This window comes from Pseudorca crassidens, chromosome 5 (assembly GCF_039906515.1).
Source record: "Pseudorca crassidens isolate mPseCra1 chromosome 5, mPseCra1.hap1, whole genome shotgun sequence".
NCBI classification, from domain to species: Eukaryota; Metazoa; Chordata; class Mammalia; order Artiodactyla; family Delphinidae; genus Pseudorca; species Pseudorca crassidens.
The window spans coordinates 147727335-147748038 of NC_090300.1; the positions used below are offsets into that span (position 1 = coordinate 147727335).

Consider the following 20704-nt stretch of genomic DNA (forward strand, 5'->3'; position numbering starts at 1 on the left):
CCGTGCGAGCTCTGCTGGCAGCACCCGGCCCCTGCCACCCCTCCGGCGCCGCGGTACCTACATGCCCACGGGGAGGCCGCAGTCCCTGGTGAGGGAGAAGGAGCCTTCGGACACGGCCAAGACCAGCGTGTGCCACTGGCCGTCCGTCAGAGCCGGGCCGCGGAAGGACACACGGACCTGCCAGGCGCGCGCCCCGTCCTCCCTGAGGAAGAGGAAGTGCAGCTGGGTGGGCGAGTAGCGCAGGCCGAGCAGCAGCGAGTCCCGCTCCTCCGCCACCACCGTGAACAGGTACTCGTTCTTCTGCAAGAGAGGGGCCAGTGGGGGCGGGGCAGGGAGGGGGCAGGTGAGGGGGGGCAGGTGAGGGCGGGCGGCAGGTGAAGGGGGCAGGTGAGGGGGCAGGTGAGGGGGGCAGGTGAGGGTGGCAGGTGAAGAGGGGCAGGTGAAGGGGGGCAGGTGAGGGTGGCAGGTGAAGGGTGGCAGGTAAGGGGGGCAGGTGAGGGGGGCAGGTGAGGGGGGCAGATGAAGGGGAGCAGGTGAGGGCGGCAGGTGAAGGGGGGCAGGTGAATGGGGGCAGGTGAGGACGGCAGGTGAAGAGGCAGGTGAAGGGGGCAGGTGAGGGCGGCAGGTGAAGGGGGGCAGGTGAGGGCGGCAGGTGAAGGGGGCAGGTGCAGGGGGGCAGGTGAAGGGTGGCAGGTGAGGGGGGCAGGTGAGGGGGCCGGTGAAGGGGGGCAGGTGAAGGGGGGCAGGTGAAGGTGGCAGGTGAAGAGGGGCAGGTGAAGGGGGGCAGGTGAAGGTGGCAGGTGAAGAGGGGCAGGTGAAGGGGGGCAGGTGAGGGGGGGCAGGTGAGGGGGGGCAGGTGAGGGGGCAGGTGAGGGCGGCAGGTGAAGGGGGGCAGGTGAAGGGGGGCAGGTGAAGGGGGGCAGGTGAGGGCGGCAGGTGCAGGGGGGCAGGTGAGGGCGGGTCTCTGGGCCGCAGCGCCTGAGACAGTAACCAGGGTCTGTGATGAAATCAAATGCACCACTCACACCCATGAGGACAGCTACTGTCAGTAAAACAGAAAATTGCAAGTGTTGCTGAGGATGTGGAGAAATTGGAGCCCTTGTGCACTGCTGGGGGGGAAGGCAGCAATAAAATGGTGCAGCTGTTATAGGAAACAGTGTGGAGGTTCCCCAAAAAATTAGTGTGGAATTACCATCTGACCTAGCAATTCCACTTCTGGGTATATCCCAGAAGGACTGGCAGCAGCCTCCTGAAGAGGTACTTGTACACCCGTGTTCACGCGAGCATCGCTCTCAATAGCTAAAATGTCAAGGCAGCCAGTGTCCATCGATGGAGAAATGGATAACTAAGATGTGGTCCATTCATGCAATGGGATATTGCTCAGCCTTAAAAAGGAAGTTCTGACGTCAGCGTGGATGAACCTTGAGGACCTGATGCTCAGTGACGTAAGCCAGTAACAAAAGGACAGGTAGTGTGCGGTCCACTGATGTGAGGTCCCTGGGGGACCCGGATGCACAGGGGCCAAAGGTGGGCAGTGGGGCCGGGGCTGGGGGCAGTCGTGGGAGCTGTTATTTAATGCGTGTAGAGTTCCAGTTTGGGGAAGAGGAAAGGTTCTGGAGATGGACGGTGCTGATGGCTGCACAACAGCGTGACTGTCCTTAATGCCCCTGAGCTGTATACTTAAAAAGGGTTAAAACGGGAAATTTCACGTCACGTGTATTTTACCACAATTTAACGAACCTCGCGCCACCCGCCATTGTCGCGATCTCCAAACGCCAGCAACCCCAGCTCGGACCAGGGAGAGACCATATATACTTGACTGTACGTAAGTGCAATTTACAGTCTGTTCATTTCTAGCCTAACACAATAAAAAGCGTAAAGAAATGAAAGTGATTAAACCTGAATGCTAAGCAGATACGTTAAATATAGAATATAGTTTTTTAGCAAGTCTTTGCCCATGTAAAACTATCAGTGAATTCCACGCAACTGTTACACTAAAGAAGTGGAAAAACTCCATGGTCCTCATGGTTAATTTAACACCTAATTTAGCAAAATCAATTTGCACAGCTTGGGTCACATGGCCTCTGGCCACTCCGGGCGCTGAGGGGACACGTGTGGCCCCTGCACTTATCTTCCATGTGAAGGGCGCCTTCCCGTGAGCCAAGTCTCAGGAAGTGCACGGAATGGGTGGAAATGACACAGCAGGACAAAATGCTCACAGTGGTGGCTGGGCCCGTGGGCGGGTGACTGGGAAGGACGGTGACGTCACAGCCAGGGCCTCCGGGTGGACAGGCGTCTTTACTCCCCCATGTTCACGTCCCAGGACCCCGGAGCCTGAGCAGGCGCTGACCTTCTTGGAGAGGGCAGGGGCCCCACCCAGAGGGGTCAGGCCACTGACCTTTGGGGTTCTCAGTCCCTCACCTCTAGGAATACTCCTGGCTGGAGGAGACCAGTGTCTGGTCAGAACCCTGTGTTTCCCCCCAGTGAAGGTGAGAGACAGGAATTGGGTCATGTGATGAAGTAAGTTTATTTATCCGGGTGCCTGAGGAGGTGCTGACAGGATGGAAGTGGAAGCCAAGTGACGCAGGCAGAGGAACTGGGAGGGGGACAGGTGACCCAGAGGCAGGTGGAGGTGCAGCAAGGTCGGGGTTCCCGGGGCAGGATCAGAGGTCAGTCAGACCAGGACAGTGGGGACGAAGGGGACCCTGTCCCGAGTGGGGGACAGCCGCCCAACCCAGGTCAGGACTGAGGGAGGCTGGGAGGACCGAGTCACGGGGGGACCTGAGCCCGGCTGGCCCTGGGGGGACGTGCCCGGTCAGCAGCAGGACGTGCCTGAGGCGGGGACGCAGCAGGCGGGGCGGCAGAGCAGGGCTGCGGAGGAGGAGGGTCTGCGGCAGGACAAGGGGCAGGGGGTGGGCTGGCAGCACGAGGGGGCTGAGCAGGGGGCGGCCTCACAGCACACGGGCTCGCAGCACGCAGGTGTGTAACAGACGGGCTTGCAGCAGACAGGTGTGCAGCAGACAGGTTTGCAACAGACAGGCACACAGCAGGCCTGCTGGCAGGGGGAGCAGGTGCGGCAGGGGGGCTCCCACACTCGCCCTTCCTCCTTGGGGTTGAGAGCTGGCTGCAGGAGCCCCTCATTAGTGCTGGCGTAGTTTCTGCAATAGTTTTCCCTCGTTAAACTTGTGAGTGTAAATATCCTGAGTTGCAGGATGTTTTCCCTTCGCTCCTTTGTTTGGCTCCAGAAAGTCATGGAAACTATTGAGGCAAGATTATGCTGAGTGTGGTTTAGAGGTGAACACCTCTCTACATTGATGCATTCTGTTCCATCTCTCCTGTGTTTGGGGTACTTTTAATATCAGTTTAACTTTTAAGCATTTTAAAATTTAAGTGTAGCCTGCGTCCCACCACTACTGAGCCCGCGCGCCTAGAGCCCGTGCTCTGCAACAAGAGAAGCCGCCGCAGTGAGAAGCCCGCGTGCAGCAACGAAGAGTAGCCCCTGCTCGCCGCAACTAGAGAAAGCCCGCACGCAGCAATGAAGACCCAACGCAGCCAAAAAAAAAAAAAAAGAAGAAGAATCTTAAGTGTAAACTGACATTGGCACATCTTATAAAATGCAAGTGGTTCAGAAGATTGGACCATAGAGTGGGTCTAGGATCACGTTCCAGCAGGGCCTGGTGTGAGACCCAGGCTCTGCCAGCAGGAGGTGAGGGATGCCCAGAGCCCTCGCAGCCCAGCCTAGCGTGCCCGAGAGGAGCGTTAATGGGACACGGTCGGACGTGGACTCTGCAATGAAACTTTCTCCAGGAGCAGTGCTCACAGGTGTCTGAGTGAGTCTGGGGCCATGAAAGGGACGCAGGACTGCAGGGTAAATCGGGAGCCGTTTTCATCAACATTTCACCCAAACTCAAGTGCCTTTCGGCACAGGCTGTGCGCCCCACACTCCTCGGCTGGGCAAATTGCCCTTCTTGACCCGAGGTTGCCTCCCTCAGAGGTGATGCCCTGAAGGACTCAGGGACAGGGAGAGGGTCTCCCCCTGGAGACCCCGCATGCGAGCAGTGGAGACGTGCGGACCCCAGGTAACACCCAAAGTCAAGCCCAGGCAACAGTCAGTTTCCCTCGTGGATGAAGAAGATGTGGTCCTGGGGAGCCCGGAACTGAAAGTCAGCATGGGCTGACTCTGGTGAGGAGGTCGACGCCTGGAGCAGGGATGGTCACAACGGCCCTGGCCACAGCTGTGGGGTTAGACAGCACTGTCTGAGCACCTGTTCTAGGCCAGGCGGGGATCCTCCAAATCACAGAGATAAAAGAGAAAACCCCAAATATGATGAGAGAAAATGTAATCAACGGACCGTGTGTTTCGCCGACGCCAAACATGACAGTCCGTTTGCTAGGGAGGGAGGAGGCACAGCTAGGATACAACAGTAGAGACAAAACTGAGCGTGAAGCGCTCTGAGCTGAGCGCACGAAGGTGTGTGTGTGTGGACTGGAAGGGCTCCATGAATTTCAGGAGCCTCAGGGCTTCAGAGCCCACCCACCCTAGACACGTGCTGGCAGTTTTTAAATGAACAGAATTAATAGCAGCCCCTTCGCCGTGCAGGAAGAAACAGCACGTAGTCTGGAAATGAACCCCCCCAGGGCTGACTCCGGACCCCTCTCCCACCAAACAGTGAAAGACACAGAGCTTCTGGGGGAACATCCGGGATTAAGGCTGATTTGATCTTCTTTCAAATTATTACATCTTTCTCAAGTAAAGAGAACAGCGGTGTATTTTCATATAAGCAAGAGCTTAGAAAGTACTCCACTCACACTTCCCTCTTGAAAAAAAACACTTAAAGAAATAAGACAAATGACCAAGTGATGAAGCAGACAGGAGCACCTGGGGGGCTGGGCTGGTGTCGGTGCAAAGAAGGGGAAACAAGTCGAAATAGCCAGCGAGATGGGTTGTATGTGCAGAGTCTGATCCTTCCTAGGCAGTGACCCCGGTGAGGTTCTAACACTTTATTAATATCAGATGCTCTGTCTGTGTGAGAGCCACCTGGCTGCCGAGCCCTTGAAAAGTGGCCAGTACCCCATGTTCACTTTTGGGGGGTTTTTTGTTTGTTTTTTTAAGAGAAGAAATTGTTTTGTTCACTGTTGTATCTCTGGTGCCTAGAACAATTCTTAGTATTGGTACAGAGAAGGGCCCATTTTTATGAAAGAATAACAGAGCATCTTACCACAAGTCATATTCCGAAGTAAACAAAAATGTCCACAGACAAAAGGATCTAAAGCTTGTTGAAAACCCGACGTGTGGACGCATAAGAAACGCAAAGTAGATTATTTTTCTATCCCCACTTTGCTCTGTACAGGCAGGAGTGAATTACTATACAATTCTTCAAGGCCCTCACAACTCAATCAAAATTTACTGCAAAACTCATTTAATCAAAATTTACCGTTTAATCAAAATAAAACTCACTTAAGTCATTTTTTTTTCAAATTTACTTTTCAGAACAGTTGGTCACAATCCCTGAATACAAATGCCTTGATCATTTGGAATATGCTACAAAGGCCGGTGGATGAGCTACAGAAGGAACAATGGGAAAATCAAGAGTCTGGACCACCTCCTACTTGGACCAGCAGTGATGAAGCAACAGATGATGACTGTATGCAAACGGAGACAGGATTACTCTCAATTTGATCTTCAACTTGCTGGCCATGCACAACTGATTCTCTTCTTTCAGTATAACTGATACGATAAGGATATGGCTACATTAACTTACTAAAAGCAACAAGGTACAAAGATAAAGGTATTAATCTCTGGAAGTATTTTGAAAACACTGATAAACACTAAATATTTAATACTAAAACACTGCAAGATCCCCTCAACAATCTCTACCCATTTTCCCAACTTTTTAAAATTTTTGCATTATTTATTATTGATTGTCACCTCCCCCACCTAGGATGTAAACTCCGTTAGAGAAGAATTTTTCCTGTTGTGTTCAGCCTTCTATCCCCGGTGCCTGAAACAGTGCTTGGTACATAGAAGGTGCTCAATAAATTTGTTAAATCAGGACTTCCCTGGTGGCACAGTGGTTAAGAATCCACCTACCAATGCAGGGGACACGGGTTCAAGCCCTGGTCCAGGGAGATCCCACATGCCATGGATCAACTAATCCGTGCACCACAACTACTGAGCCTGCGCTCTAGAGCCCACGAGCCACAACTACTGAAGCCCACGCGCCTAGAGCCCGTGCTCCGCAACAAGAGAAGCCACCGCAATGAGAAGCCTGTGCACCGCAAAGAAGAGTAGCCCCCGCTCGCTGCAACTAGAGAAAGCCTGCGCGCAGCAACGAAGACCCAAAGCAGCCAAAAGTAAATAAATAAATTTATTTTTTTAATATGTTAAATCATTAAACAGGAATATTAACTGGGCTTTTAAATTTTAACTAAGATTGAACAAAATGCCTGGACCTCTCTTTTCCTTCCAAAAATCACTTTAGAAAAATATTGAACAAATAGTGAATCTATAAGCATTTTAAAAGCAGCTTTTAGTAACACGTTTTGAAATGGTAACTTTTTGGATATATTGGGTTAAATAAAATATGTTAAATTAATCTCACCTGTTTCTTTTTTCACTTTTAAATGGAGCTATTATAATAGTTAACAGTTACATTTGAGGTCCCCGGCCAAGGCCCTTCTCGCTGGGGAACACCCATGTCCTCCAGGTGATTGCCTGCCCAGCACCGTCCCTGCAGGGCCAGGGTGACTCCCTCCTCCCTGTATTTCCCAAGAGGGCAACCTGCCTTAATATTTGAATTCCTGAGGGGATCGCCCAGTGAGCACCTGCCACTTCCAAATATCCCTCCTCCCCCTTGGCTGTTGGTCCCTGTGATGGTGAGTTTCATGTGTCAACTTGACCAGGTCGTGGTGCCCAGTTGTTTGGGTAAACATGTCTGGATGTCATGACAAGCTTATTTCTTAGGTGAGAGCAATAGTGAAATCAGTGGACTCTGAGGAAAGCAGATTGCCCTCCAAAACATGGGTGGGCCTCACCCAATCAGTTGAAGGCCTTGAGAAAAGACTGAGGTCCCCAGAGGAGGAAGAGACTCCGCCAGCAGACCATCTCTACACTCGAGCTGCAACACCAGCTCTTCCCTGGGAAGCCCGCCCTGCAGATTCTGGACTTGCCAGTCTCCACAATCACGTGAGACGGCTCCTCAAAATAAACCTCTCTGCATGTGTACACACACGTCTCATTGGTTGTTTCTCTGGAGAACCCTGACTAACACAGGCTCCATCGTCACCGCACATGGCTCTCTCCCTCCTGGCCTCTTCACACAGACAGAAGCACTCACCCTCGTGCCCAGGGCACTGGAGAGCAGCTGGCCCCAGCCTGTCTGAAGCTGTTTCTGGAGTGGGCTTTATGCCTTCAAGGCAGATGCTTTATTAAACGGAGTGTCCCTTGTCTCTAGTAAAGCTCCAAGTCCCCAGTGTGTGAGACCCAGGGCCTGGTTACCTGCCCGCTGCCGTCCTTCACTGGTGGAGGCTGCAGGGGTCTCCAGGTGAGCAGGAATCTCTGGGCTGGAGGCTGCAGGGGACCTGCTAGCACAGGACGCCCAGGCAGAGTGTGGGAGGGCCTGTCTGGCCCTGCCCAGTGGTCCTACTGCCCTGGACGCAGCTCAAGGCCACACTCCACATCAAAGCTCTTCCCTAGGGTTTGCACAGATATGCACTCGGTCTCGGAGAGGGCCTGACAATGACTTTATTTGTTAACGGACCGGCCCCTCACATAGGGCAGAACAAAGTCCACGATCTGACAAGGATGGAGAGGAGGACACTGCTGAGACCTAGGGTCTGGAGGAAGCCAGGAGCCAGTCCAGGGAGCCAGCTGGGCAGTGAGGACTCAGCCCAGGCTGTGGAAGTGGGTGGTTCTGGGGCAGAAGGAGATCCCAGACTGGGCTCAACGCTGCAGAGATTTCAGATGGAATTCAGGGTTGGCCCTAGGAGTAGCTGGCAATGTGCCCAGTCAGCAGCAGACTGAGGCAGGGATGCAGCAGGCAGGGCGGGAGCACGCGGGACGGCAGAGCAGGTACACGGAGGAGGAGGGTCTGCGGCAGGACGAGGGGTAGGGGGTGGGCTGGCAGCACGAGGGGGCTGAGCAGGGGGCGGCCTCACAGCACACGGGCTTGCAGCACACAGGTGTGCAGCAGACAGGCTTGCAGCAAACAGGTGTGCAGCACGCAGGCTTGCAGCAGACGGGCACACGGCAGGCCTGCTGGCAGGGGGAGCAGGTGTGGCAGGGGGGCTCGCAGCTAGACTGCCGGCAGCACGAGGCCGTGCAGGGGCCGGTGCAGGCTGGTTGGCAGCAGGGGCTGGACACGCAGCTCACTGGGGTGCAGACGAGGTTCAGGCAGGGGGCCGGGGTGCAGCCGCTGGGGGCGTGGCAGGGGGGCTCGCAGCAGCTCTCTGGGCAGTCATCCACCTGCCAGCAGGAGCCGGTGCAGGAGTCACAGGGACCAGGCAGGCAGAGCCGCTGCCGTAGCTCAGGGCGCTGGAGCAGATGGACAGGGTGGACACGGCCATGGTGGGGGCGGTGGCTGGAGGAGGGTGAGAGAGAGAGAGAGAGAGAGAGAGAGAGAGTGTGTGTGTGTGTGTGTGAGTGAGGTGCTCAGGGCTGTCCAGCTTTATAGCCGTCCTCTGTGTTGTGTGTTGGCATGGCAGCAACTTGGTGAAGCCTTTCCTTCCTTGTTAGTGTCCTGCTCTGTTTTGCAGCTGTCTGTAAATGCCTTTCCTTCTGTGTTAGTGTCCTGCTCTGTTTTGCAGCTGTCTGTTCTTTCCTTCCTTGTCTGTGTCCTGCCCTGTTCTGGCAGCTGTCTGTAAATGCCTTTCCTTCCTTGTCTGTGTCCTGCCCTGTTCTGGCAGCTGGCAGCTGTCTGTAAATGCCTTTGGCTGGTGAGGCTCCTGGGTGGAGGTGGGGCTCTCCGGACCTGCGTCTGTCTCCAGAGGATAGACAGTAGGAATCTTTTTGATGTTTTTGCAGGGACAGTAGCAGTCAGGTGACTCTCGTTAGTGAGAGCCCTCTGCTGCACTGGGGGCAGGGGCTGTTCTTGTAAACAAAACTCCTGCTCCAAAGGAAGGGACAAGCAGGAACAATCCCAGAATCTGGGCTTTGAGGCGAGGGAGGTGTTTTCAGGTGTGGACAGGTCTGGCCATGCCCCACTGGCCTGGCCACAGGGTGGGATGCACTTGGTGAGCAGATGCTGCTGATTGTGGAGGGAGGTGAGGGGGCCTGTGTCCACAAGGAGTGAGCCCTGGGGCAGGTGTGAGGACAGGTGTCCTCCTGGGGCAGAGACTGGCTCACAGAGAGGGGCAGGGATGCAGACGCAGGCTAGCGCAAAGAGAATGACCGTGGGGGCAAATGCCTTTCGCTTCATTGCGGCTTGAACGTCTATAGAACCTCCCCTGATAGAGTCTTAATGCTCACACCTTCCTCCTATTCTACAATATCAGGGGCTCCAGACAACATCAGGGGTTCCTACAGCCCCTGGGTGCAAATTAGGACAAGATCTCCTCCCTCAAGCACTCCCTCTCACAGGCAGAAGGATGTGGTGGCTGTGACCTGACCCTCTGTTGTCAGTTCCTGGAGTCTCTGTCATAATATACGTTCAGTAGCAGAGCCTTGTTGTCCATGGGGCCTTGTCCACAGACACCTGCACCGTGTGTAGCAGCCCATGCCCCAGTGCTCAGTCTGCACCTGGGACCTAGTGACCTCTGGCCGTGGTCCCTCGTGTCCTCACTCTTCAGCCACTGTACTGTCCCAGGTCTCTGAGGGGCAAGGGCAGGGCCCTTGGTGATGTGCTCAGCTGTAGGCCTCTGCAAGAGTAGCCAGGGCTCCATCGGGGACTTGTTGGGGGTCAGTGGGCTTCAGGGTGAGGCTGATGGGTGGGGCTGGGAACTCTGCTGGAGGACCACATGGCAGTCAGACTGCAATGGAAAGATATTACCTCAAAGAAATAACAGCTTAAAACTGTCAAAGTGAAAAACTCTAATCTACACATCCAGGAAGCTTGATGAACTTCAATCTTTTCAACACAAAAGATTCACAAACAGGCATGTCATACTGAATATGCTAAACGTCAAAGACAAGGAGGAAATATCAAAAGCAGCAGGAGAAAAATGCTGAGTCACTCACAAGGGAAGCCCAGTAAGATTAACGGCTGACTTTCCATCAGAAACGGTGGAGACCAGAGGCAGTGGGACCATGTACTCAAAATGCTCAAAGTAAAACTTGTCAATCAAGAATCCTATATGCAAAAAAGCTATTTTTCAAAATGGAGGAAAAATATATTCTCAGATAAATAAAAACTGAGAGAATCTGATATTAGGAGACTCATCGTATTAGACATACTAAATGGAGTTCTTTAGGCTAAAAGCAAGTAACCCCAGACAGAAATTCCAACCCACAGGGAAAAAAAAGATGCCAGTAAAGTTAATTATGTAATTAGAAAAGAATACAAATGCATATTTTTTTCTTGTTTCTTCTCTTACTTGATTTAACACAATTTATAAAACAATATATTATAAAGCATATTGTATAAAACAATATGTATACAATGTATTTTGGGACCTATAGTCTAGAAATTCAATATATTTGACAACATCAGCACAAAGGAGGTACATGGGAGCAAAACTGTACTGCGCAAAGGAAATTACAGCAGATGAGAACTCAGATCCACAGGAAAAAGTGAAGAGAACCACAAATGATAAAAAGGCTAGGATAACAAAGGTTTTGCATTCCTTTCTTCTCTAAGCTTCTTAAAAATCATAAAAGTATACTAAGTAATAATTATAACAATATATTCTTGGAATTTTAACATTTTAAGACGAAATATTGTAACAGGAAGGACAAAAAAGACAGGAAGGGATAGAGTTACATATAAAAATGAGCAGTGTTTTTATATATACCTGGAATTGAATTGGTATAAATTGGAAGTTGATTCTGATAAGTTAACATAAGTACATGATAGACCCTAGAGCAAAGGGAAACTTAAAAATATATGATGAAAAAATCATTAAAGAAATAATATTGCTACATTGGAAAGTATTTACTAAAAGCAAAAGAAAGCAGTAGAAAAGGAATAAAGGAACACAATTACAAGAAAGACATGAGAAATAGGAAACGGAAAAGTGAAATAGCAGACATCAATCCGACCACAGTTGATGCTCATTATTGTTATAGAAAGTCACTGTGAACACTGGATTAGCAAGTACTCAGCCATTGCTTCTAGGGGAAATAAAGATTTAGGTTCCTGTGAGCCTCTAGCCTCATTTTCATCAGCTAATCAATACATAACCTTGTGTTATGTGAGTTTTCCTTTACTCTCATGAAGAAGCTTCTGACACCAGGTGTGTGGGTCTTCACCCACCCCAACAAGTTCTCTGACACCATAGGAGTGTCCTACAAGTCAGTTCAGTTCTGACCCTAACCAGAGTCAACACAGACCCCACAGGTTAGGTTTCAGTTGCACAATACTGCCCCCGGCTTCAGATGCCAATTACAAGTAGCAGGCACCCGGGTGACCCACAACTTCTGTCTGACTTGGCTACAGATTGGAGGTTCCCATGACTCCTTGGGTCATGGGACTCCATGACTCCTTGACTCCTTGACTCCTTGAATAAGTTGCTAGAGCAGAACCCAGAAAAACAGTTTACTTATTATTGCTGATTTTTTACAAAGGATATTTTAAAGGATGCAGACCAACAGCCACATGAAGATACAGAGGGTGAGTTCTGGAAGGGTTCTGAGTGCAGGAGCTTCTGTTTCCATGGAGTTGGTGTGTTTCACCCTCCTGGCGTGTGGACGTGTTCAACAACCCAGGTGTTCTCCAAGCCCTGTACTTTGGGGATTTTTATGGAGGCTTCATCTTGTAGGCATTGATTAACTCAATTTCTAGCCCCTCTCCCCTTTCTGGAGAATAGGAGATGGGGCTGAAAGTACCAAGCTACAAATCAAGGCTTGGTCTTTCTGGTGACCCTCTCCCATCCAGGAGCCCACCAAGAGTTGCCTTATTAGAATAAAAGACAACTCCTATCCCAGGAAATTCCAAGGGATTAGGAGATCTGTGTCAGAAACCAGGGTCAAATACCAAATATTAGCCAGGGTTAGATAGAGAGATAGATAGATTTAGATAGATATGGTATTATTTCACAGTGTATGTTTAATATTTATTGTTGATTCATTATCACTGAACTCACTTCCAACAGCAACATAATTCATGCCTGAATGGCACTTACCTGATGCACGTATTTTCTTCCTAATGCACATCACAGCCTTCTTGCACTTAGGAACACTAGACAGCACTTCAGCACTATGTTTGGGAGCCATTTCAAGCAGCAAGGTCACCAGTGAAAAGCACAAAAATGTGAAGAACGTAGCTCTAAATGACAGCAAAAGGGCACTTGTTTACAGTATGAGCTGAAGCAAGAAGGCAGAGCATTGCCTTGTCATCCTCAGCTGGAACACGCATGTTGTTCCCATGACATCAAATGTTTTGCAGCTCTATGCATGTCCATGAATGACTTTGGAAGTGCCAAAAGTATTGATTTGGGGGTTACAAATCAATTTTAGAAAGTAGGTGAATTTTCAAATACAAAATCTGTGAATAATGAGGATATATCAGTAATAACATAAAAGCAAATAACGCAATCAAAAGGCAGAGATTGTTAGACTGCATAAACAAACATGATTCAACTATATGCTCTCTGCATGAGACATACTTTAGATTCAAAGATAGAAATAGATTGACAGTAAAAGGATAGAAAAAGATACATCATGCAAACAGCAACCACAAGGAGATATTAATATTTTACTAATATCAGATAAAATAGACTTTAAACAAAAATTGTAACTAGAGACAGGCATTTTATAATAATAAAAAGTCAATCCATCAGGAATATATAACAATTATAAACATACATGCAAATAATAACAGAGCTTCAAAATACATAAAGTTAAAACTGACAGAAACGAAGGGAAAAATAGTTCAACAATATTAGTTGAAAACTGTAAAATACCAATTTCAATAATGTATAGAACAACTAGAGAGAAGATCAAAATGGAAACATCAGACTTGAACAGCACAATAAGCCAACAAGACCTAACAGACATCTGTAGAACGCCCTACCCAACAGCAGCAGAATATACATTCTACAGAAACACACATGGAACATTCTCTAGGGGAGAACATATGCTAGGACAGACAACAAACCTCAATAAGTTAAAAAGACAGAAATAACACAAAGTATGTTTTCTGACCACAATGGAGTGAAATTAGAAATTAATAATTGAAGAAAGTGGGACGTTCATGAATATGTGGAAACTAAACAATACACACCTAAATAATCAAAGGGTCAAAGAAGAAACCAAAAAGGAAATAATAAAATACTTTAAGATGAGTGAAAACAAAGATCAAAATACCAAAACTTATGGGATGCAGCTAAAGCACTTCTTAGAGGGAAATTTATAGCTGTAAGTACCTATATTAAGAAAGAAGAAAGATCTCAACTCAAACCTAACCTTCCACTCTAATTAATGGATCAAAGACCTAAATATAAGAGCTAATTCTATAAAGCTCTTGGAAGAAAACTTTGGGATAAATCTTTATGACCTCAGATTTGGCACTGGATTCTAAGATATGGCACTAAAAGTATAAGCAAGAAAAGAAAACGTAGGTAAATATGACTTCATCAAAATTAAAAAGTTTTGTGCTTCAAAGGACACCATCAAGAAAGTGAAAAGACAACCCATATAATGGGAGAAAATATTTGAAAATCCTATATATGATAGGGCACTTATATCTAGAATACATAAGGAACTCATAACAACAATTAAAAAGGCAAATAATCCAATTAAAAACTAGGCAGAGGACTTGATTAGACATTTCTCCAAAGAAGAGACATAAGTGGCCAATACACACATGAAAAAATACACACCATCATTATTCATCGGGGAAATGCAAATCAAAGCCACAATGAAATACTGCTTCAGGCCCACATGGGTCGCTAGAATCGAGAAGTCAGATAATAACAAGTGTCAGTGAGGCTGTGGAGAAGTTGCAACCCTCATCCAGTGCTGGTGGGAATATCAGATGGTGCAGCTACCTTGGGGAAACAGTCTGGCAGTTTCTAAAAAGTTAATCATAAAGTTACCCTAAGACTCAGCAATTCCACTCCTAAGTATATACCCAAGAGAAATGAAAACACATGCCCCTACAAAAATGGGTACATGAATGTTTATAGCAGCATTATTCATAATAACCAAAAGGTAGAATCAAGCCAAATGTCCACCAACGATGAATGGGGTGATCAAAATGTGCTATATACACACAGTAAAACATGACGTGGCCATAAAAAGGAACGAAGCGCTGATACACGCTACATCACGGGTGAACCCTGAACACGTACTACGTAAGCTAGTTACAAAGATCATATATTACAGTATATGATTCCATTTATATGAAATGTCCACAGTAGGCAAACCCGCAGATACAGAAAGTCAATGAGTTGCTGCTTAGTGCTGGGGGTAGGGAGTGGGGTCGTCGGGGGGGAGCCAGAGGGCTTGGGGCTTCTCTCCGAGGTGATGAGCGTGAGTTACAACGTGCTGTGGTGAGGGCTGCACTGAGCCGCTGACTGCACCGTACACCACTGAATCGCGCACCTCAGACGTGTGAATCATATCTCAGAGAGCCTGTTAGAAAGTTACTGAGCATGACAGTAAATAAAGAGATGGAGCTGACGGCGAGCCAGCCCCCCAGGGGACCCACAGGTTGGAGGCTTGTTCAAGAAAGCAGGTGACAAGCCAGACTTTCACCTGAGAACTGGAATTCACATGAAAAACAAGAGGAAAGTGGAAATCACAGAACTGAAAATGCAATGGCTGCAGCTGAAAGCCCAGCAGCTGTGGGTTTGACAGCAGATTGTTCAGAACGACGAGCCCCCGGGGGGTATCAGGATGGAATCACAGTCGACAGAAAACCAGCTGGGAGAACCTTGGCTGTGAGAGAATCGGGGATGCTGACTCGGAATGGGAAGGATTGGTCACACGCCCAGGAAGTGCCTTGTCCTGGACCCTGGGGAAACCTCCGGGGGCGCTTCCACCCTAGCCGGGGACGATGGGAATGTTAGCTGGATCTGCGGAGGATGGGACTGCAAGTCACAGGTAAACAGACCCCAAAAGGGTATGTTTTTGTTATTTTGTTTACATTTCCTGCTAAAGGATGTCAAACTAAAAACTCTGAGCCTTATCCCTAGCCTTTGACAGCTTAGCACACCAGAAAATTATAATTGCTGTACAGACTCCTAACAAATGGTCACACAGGCTCTGCTTGCATACTCACAGTGATGGGGACCTCACTACCTATCAAGGCCGGCCACTCTTGACCTCTTGACCGGATCAGTCATGCCCTTCGCACGCTCTGGCGTTGAGAACGTGCAAAGGTACTGGAAGGGGGGGGTCATTCTACAGGAAGAGTGGGAAGTGTCACTGACCTTAGCGGGGAGACTGGGAACTTTCAAGGTTACGACGATGGAAAATTCTTCCGGGAAGAGGTCGCATCTGAAGAAAATCCTTGACGCAGGAAAGCTCAGGTCGTGGGGGGCAGCGGCTGAGAGCTGAAGTCCTCGCGCACCTTGGACCTGTGTCACCGTGACCCCGACCGCAGCGCCATCAGGAGGGACCGCCTCTGCCAGGATGTCCAGGGGCCGCAGGTCTGTGTCAAGGAAATCACACGTGGGTTATGCCAGCGCGTTTACGGGCGCGCCCAGGTGTGGGTGTCCGGGCTCTGGTCTCAGTGTCCTGCAGGGTCCTCGAAGGAGCCCTGTGAGCAGGACGTCATGATTATCCCGTGTGGACTGAGAATGTCTCCTGACACATCGGAAAACAAAGGATGTTTCAGCCGTCAAGCCATCACATTACAGCCGCCCCCGGCATGCACCCTGAGGAGACTCAGGACGGGAAAACACGGGATGCTGGCTCCAGGTAGCTGAGGTGCACATCAAAGGAATGATTTCAGGGCTTCCCTGGTGGCGCCGTGGTTGGGAGTCCGCCTGCCGATGCAGGGGACATGGGTTCGTGCCCCGGTCCGGGAAGATCCCACATGCCGCGGAGCGGCTGGGCCCGTGAGCCATGGCCGCTGATCCTGCGCGTCTGGAGCCTGTGCTCCGCAACGGGAGGGGCCACAACAGTGAGAGGCCCGCGTACCGCAAAAAACAAAAGGAATGATTTCAGTGAGCCCAGACTCTTGCATCTTCCCATACACAGAAACACACTGAATTCCTTAACTTGAGATGTCTGGTTTTCTTTCATTAACAGCATTCTTTTGATGGTCTGACTACCTGGTTTTTTTACAAAACTCCTCTGTACCCTGGCTCCGCCCTGACCTCGGAGCCGTCCCTCAGAGCCACCTGAGATGCTGTGTCCTGGTTAAGTCCTCAGTTTTGTCCGCTGAATAAACCATAACTCTCAACTTCTAGGTTGTGCATTTTTTTCAGTCGACGCCCGTCCATCCCGTGAGCAAGCGGGGGCACCAGGGGTTCACGACCCGCCCGGGTCCGCCGTGGCCCCTCCTCCCCACCCTTCCACCCCGGCCCCCTGGGTTTTGCTGCCATTTCCAAGTCAACCACCAGGCGCTGTGCTGGGTGTGCTGGGGCACAGGGAAGCCCCCACCCGGCCCCAGGGAGCCCGTGGTCCTGGGAGACAGGCTCGCGCACGGAAAGCGTCCAGGGTCTGAGACAAGGCAGGCACGGCATCCCCGAGCCCCCGGCTGAGCCGTCTGCGACACGGCCCCGGTGGTGCCGTCGGAGGGCAGGGCCCCCGACAGGACCCGGACGCCGCCCTGGCCTGGGCACTGCCTTCCGCACATGTTGTAGAGGAGCAGACCGGCTCCTGCTCCGCAGTTCAAGGTCATCAGAAACAAAACGCACCTGAGCCCAGATGATAGGAAGGGAGAGCGGGCAGTGCAGGGAGCACCTGTGACTAGAGGCGGAAACTCACCTGAGCCCAGATGATAGGAAAGGAGAGCGGGCAGCGCAGGGAGCACCTGTGACCAGAGGCGGAAACGCACCTGAGCCCAGATGATAGGAAAGGAGAGCGGGCAGTGCAGGGAGCACCTGTGACTAGAGGCGGAAACTCACCTGAGCCCAGATGATAGGAAAGGAGAGCGGGCAGCGCAGGGAGCACCTGTGACCAGAGGCGGAAACGCACCTGAGCCCAGATGATAGGAAAGGAGAGCGGGGAGCACAGGGAGCACCTGTGACTAGAGGCGGGGTTCCAGACGGCCCACCCGGCCCCGCAGTGGAGGGAAGTGCTGGCTCGGAGCAGAGCCCATGGCTGCCCCTTGGACCCTTCCAGACTCGGCCAGCATGTGTCAGGCCGTGGCCTGGGACAGATGGCAGACACGTGCGAATGAAACAGCCGTTCCCCAGAGCCGTCCCCCTCGGGGTCTGGCAGTCCTGCTAAAGGGTCTGAGCCTGACACAGGGGTGCTGGCCCTGGAGCCAGCGGTCAGTGCACCACGGGGATCGGTCAGCAAGTCAGCAGGGCTGCGGCCATGAGAGTAGAGGACGCCCCCTCTGCCCTCCCCCCGCGCTCGGGCCTGGCCCCCACCCTCGCCGGGGCTGCCCCTTCCCCCGTCCAGGGACTCACAGCGGCCAGAGGGCGACCAGTGCGGCACCGAGGGGAGAGTGCGGGGGGAGCAGGGGCGTCACAGACGGGGGCCGTCACAGACGGGAGAGTGCGGGGGGAGCAGGGGCGTCACAGACGGGGGCAGGTGAGGTGGAAGACAGGAGCTCATCTTCTCCATTAGTCAAGCGAATTTAGGAAACAAGAGGTCTCTCCGAACCCGTTCAGAGGAAAGACACCGAGCTCACAGAAGAGAGGAGGAGAAAGCAATTCAAAGTGAGAGCGTGAAACCTGGAAGGAGAGGTCAGTGACGAGAGGGGCCAGAGCAACACACTGTGGGGGGAGGGGCGAGAGGACAGGGGGCTCGTATCCAGGACACCGGGGATTCTTACCAACACGGGAAAGAGGATGCACTGTGCACGCAAGGAACTGGGCTCCTGAACCCAGACCACACTCGCTGCCCCGCCCCAGCACTCAACATGGTACAGAGTTTGGGGCCATCAAGCCGGGACACAGTCAGGGACGCTGACGTCCTCCTGCAAAGGGGCATCCTCATGTGCCCGGAGGCACCCACGGGGTGTGGACACGCCCGAGAGTGTGGGGACCAAGGGCAGGCTGGACGGCGGTGGGCGGCCCGGCTGCGTGCAGACCTGGACTCCAGCCCGAGGCTCATGCCAGCCTGGGGGGACAGCGAGACCGAGGGATGTGGCAGCCTGAGCAGTGTCTGGGAGGACGGGCGTGCGAGGCCCTCTGGGGGACGTGGGGAGAGAGGGTCAGCAGCTGCTCTGTGACGGAAGGGCAGGGCACTGTTGTCATTTACGCCACTGAAAGCGAGAAGCAGCCTGGGAGGAAAGAGCATCGTTCCTGGGAAAGCACCTGTGTGTAAACTGAGACGCTCGCAGCTCGGCGCTCTGATGTACTCCAACATCAAGGGCGGCGGCCACCCCGAGGCTGCTGTGTGTGTCGGGGACGGGGTCCCAGAGAGACGCCAGGGAGGAGTCTGGCATCTCAGGGGTGGAGGGGTGTCCGTGTTCTGGGGGACGGACCCTGACCCAGCCTCGGGCTGCCCAGGCCGGGGGTCAGATTCCACATCCTGTGTGGTTGTGCCTGGCTGGGGTCCCTGGGGAGCACGGGGCTCTAAGTAAACACTGTGCATCCTAAATTTACCCACAAACTGAGACACAGGGTACGTGGGCCCTGTCTGGCAGTGGCCCGCCGTCGTGGTTTTAGCTGTGGCCCCACCAGCGTCCGGCCCCTCCTTCAGGAAACGTGGGCCCTCCACCAGGCAGGCCGTTCGGCTTCCAGGACATGCCTCAGCCCGGCCAAGCCCCAGGCACCGGCAACTGGGGGGACCCGAACTCGGCTAATCTCAGTGCGAGTCTGTCCCTCCATTGTTTAACTGAAACAGCCTCCTCCTGGTCCCCACCCCCACCCCCCAGAACCCACGCAGGCCCGAGCGGCCTGTGGCCTGGCAGGTACTCATCCACACGGGCTCTCTCCACCTGAGCCTGGTCCACACACCCACACACCTGCCGAGGGTTCTCCAGGTTAACAGAGACAGTGCGTTCGTGCCTTCCTGGGAAAGCCCCGCTGGACGCAGGAATGAGTGAGTGACCGAGTTCACAAAGGTCAGTGCCACCTCGGGACGTCCAGATGCCTGAGTGATAGACTCCAGCAAGTTAACCGACGGGACATGTACACTGGCACCTGCTGGACTCATGCTGACGGGCTGGACAGACAGACAGACAATGGCCGAGCCGTAGACGCCTGGCCACAGAAGCCTGACCCACAACCTCGGTCGCTGCTGCCCGGAATGGCCAGAATGTGGCCGGTGACCAGCAGCTTCCCTAACTTTTGTCCCCACGTCCAGTTCAGGACCCCACGGAGAAAACCGGATCTGCTCCCTAACCAGGCACATGGGGCACTGCTGCTGGTCCAGCCCCAGCGTCCGTCGCCGACAGCCTCCATCAGGCCGCACCCGGGCCTCCCTCTCTCCACTCTGCCACGCCCAGGTGACACTGGTGGGCCCCTGCCAGAGCCGGCGGGATAAACAGCCAGGCTTGCACTCATTTGCATGGTCTTCGTCTGTTCCACAAAGGCTTCTTGAAATGCCAGTTTCCAAAATAAAGAGTCGTTGCCCTGTGGTGCCTATAATTTAGCAGAGAGACTGTGGCGGCCACAGGGAGATGAACTGAAAGCTGGCTACCAGCAGGGCCCTGACCTAGACCTCAGCATCGTAAGATCTGGCCCACGACTGACCCGCTGCACCTCTCCGAGCCTCAGTTTCCTCATCTGTAAAATGGGAGGGTGGCGACTGTCCATGTCAGGGGCTCAGCTGAGCTGGAGAAAGAGCTGAGCCGCCAGGTGTCGGAGGAGCCGATCACAGCAACAGGCAAAGCGGGAGGAGAGTGAAGACTTTAACCCTGTACTGCGACAGTGTCAGCAAGACCCCCCCACCCCCCCGGAAGGGCACCAACGGGCGTGCCAGGGAGCCCAGGACAAAGCCACCTGCAGTCTGATGAGCCCTGGGGCCAGGGAGGGAGCGGGAGGAAGGGCCACGAGTGGGAAAGCACTGGGGCGTGGGCCAGAGTGGGCAAAGTGTCTTCACAGGAGGCCTGAAAGGAGGCAGGGGGTGCAGATGTGCGTGTGAGTGTGGCCGTGGCCATGGCCGTGGCCGGTGAGGCTGTGCCCCAGGTCTGGGGGGAGTGGGCAGCGTCCTTGCGAGGCCTGTGGTTGGCCTGCGAGATCTCTCAAAGAAGTTCTGGCCAGAAGCCAGGCTCCTCGTGCCCTGGAAAAGTCCCCCGGGGAGGCCCCCCGTGCTGGGGGCCGTGAAGACCGGGGTTATTTGGTGAAGGGGCAACTGCCTTATGCTGGATGCACAGGTATGAGCCACAGGCCTGCAGCCAGGTGGACACCTGGCCAGCTTCAGACAGTCTCTGAGATGGGCCCCTCCACTGGGGGTGGGGAGGGAGGGAACGAGATGACCAATAAGATCCTCTTTCCTCTGTGGATTTCGTTCAGTTCATTGGGTGCCCAGGGACCAGGA

At 52.6% G+C, this 20704-nt stretch overlaps 2 protein-coding genes across 2 annotated transcripts in view; both read right to left on the minus strand.

Moving 5' to 3' along the window:
- Positions 1-20704, minus strand: part of TSPEAR (thrombospondin type laminin G domain and EAR repeats) — a 60162-nt gene that overhangs the window by 24446 nt on the left and 15012 nt on the right. Inside the window, exons 2-3 of the mRNA XM_067739651.1 lie at positions 15529-15749; positions 62-300 (exon numbers count right to left, since the gene is read on the minus strand). Coding sequence (XP_067595752.1) covers positions 62-300; positions 15529-15749 — 460 coding nt within the window. The remainder of the gene's footprint in view (positions 1-61; positions 301-15528; positions 15750-20704) is intronic.
- LOC137225526 (keratin-associated protein 10-3-like) lies at positions 7375-8565 on the minus strand. The gene is given in 2 exon segments (XM_067739652.1): positions 7375-8506; positions 8509-8565. Coding segments are annotated over 2 exon segments (555 nt in total). The 3' UTR covers positions 7375-8008.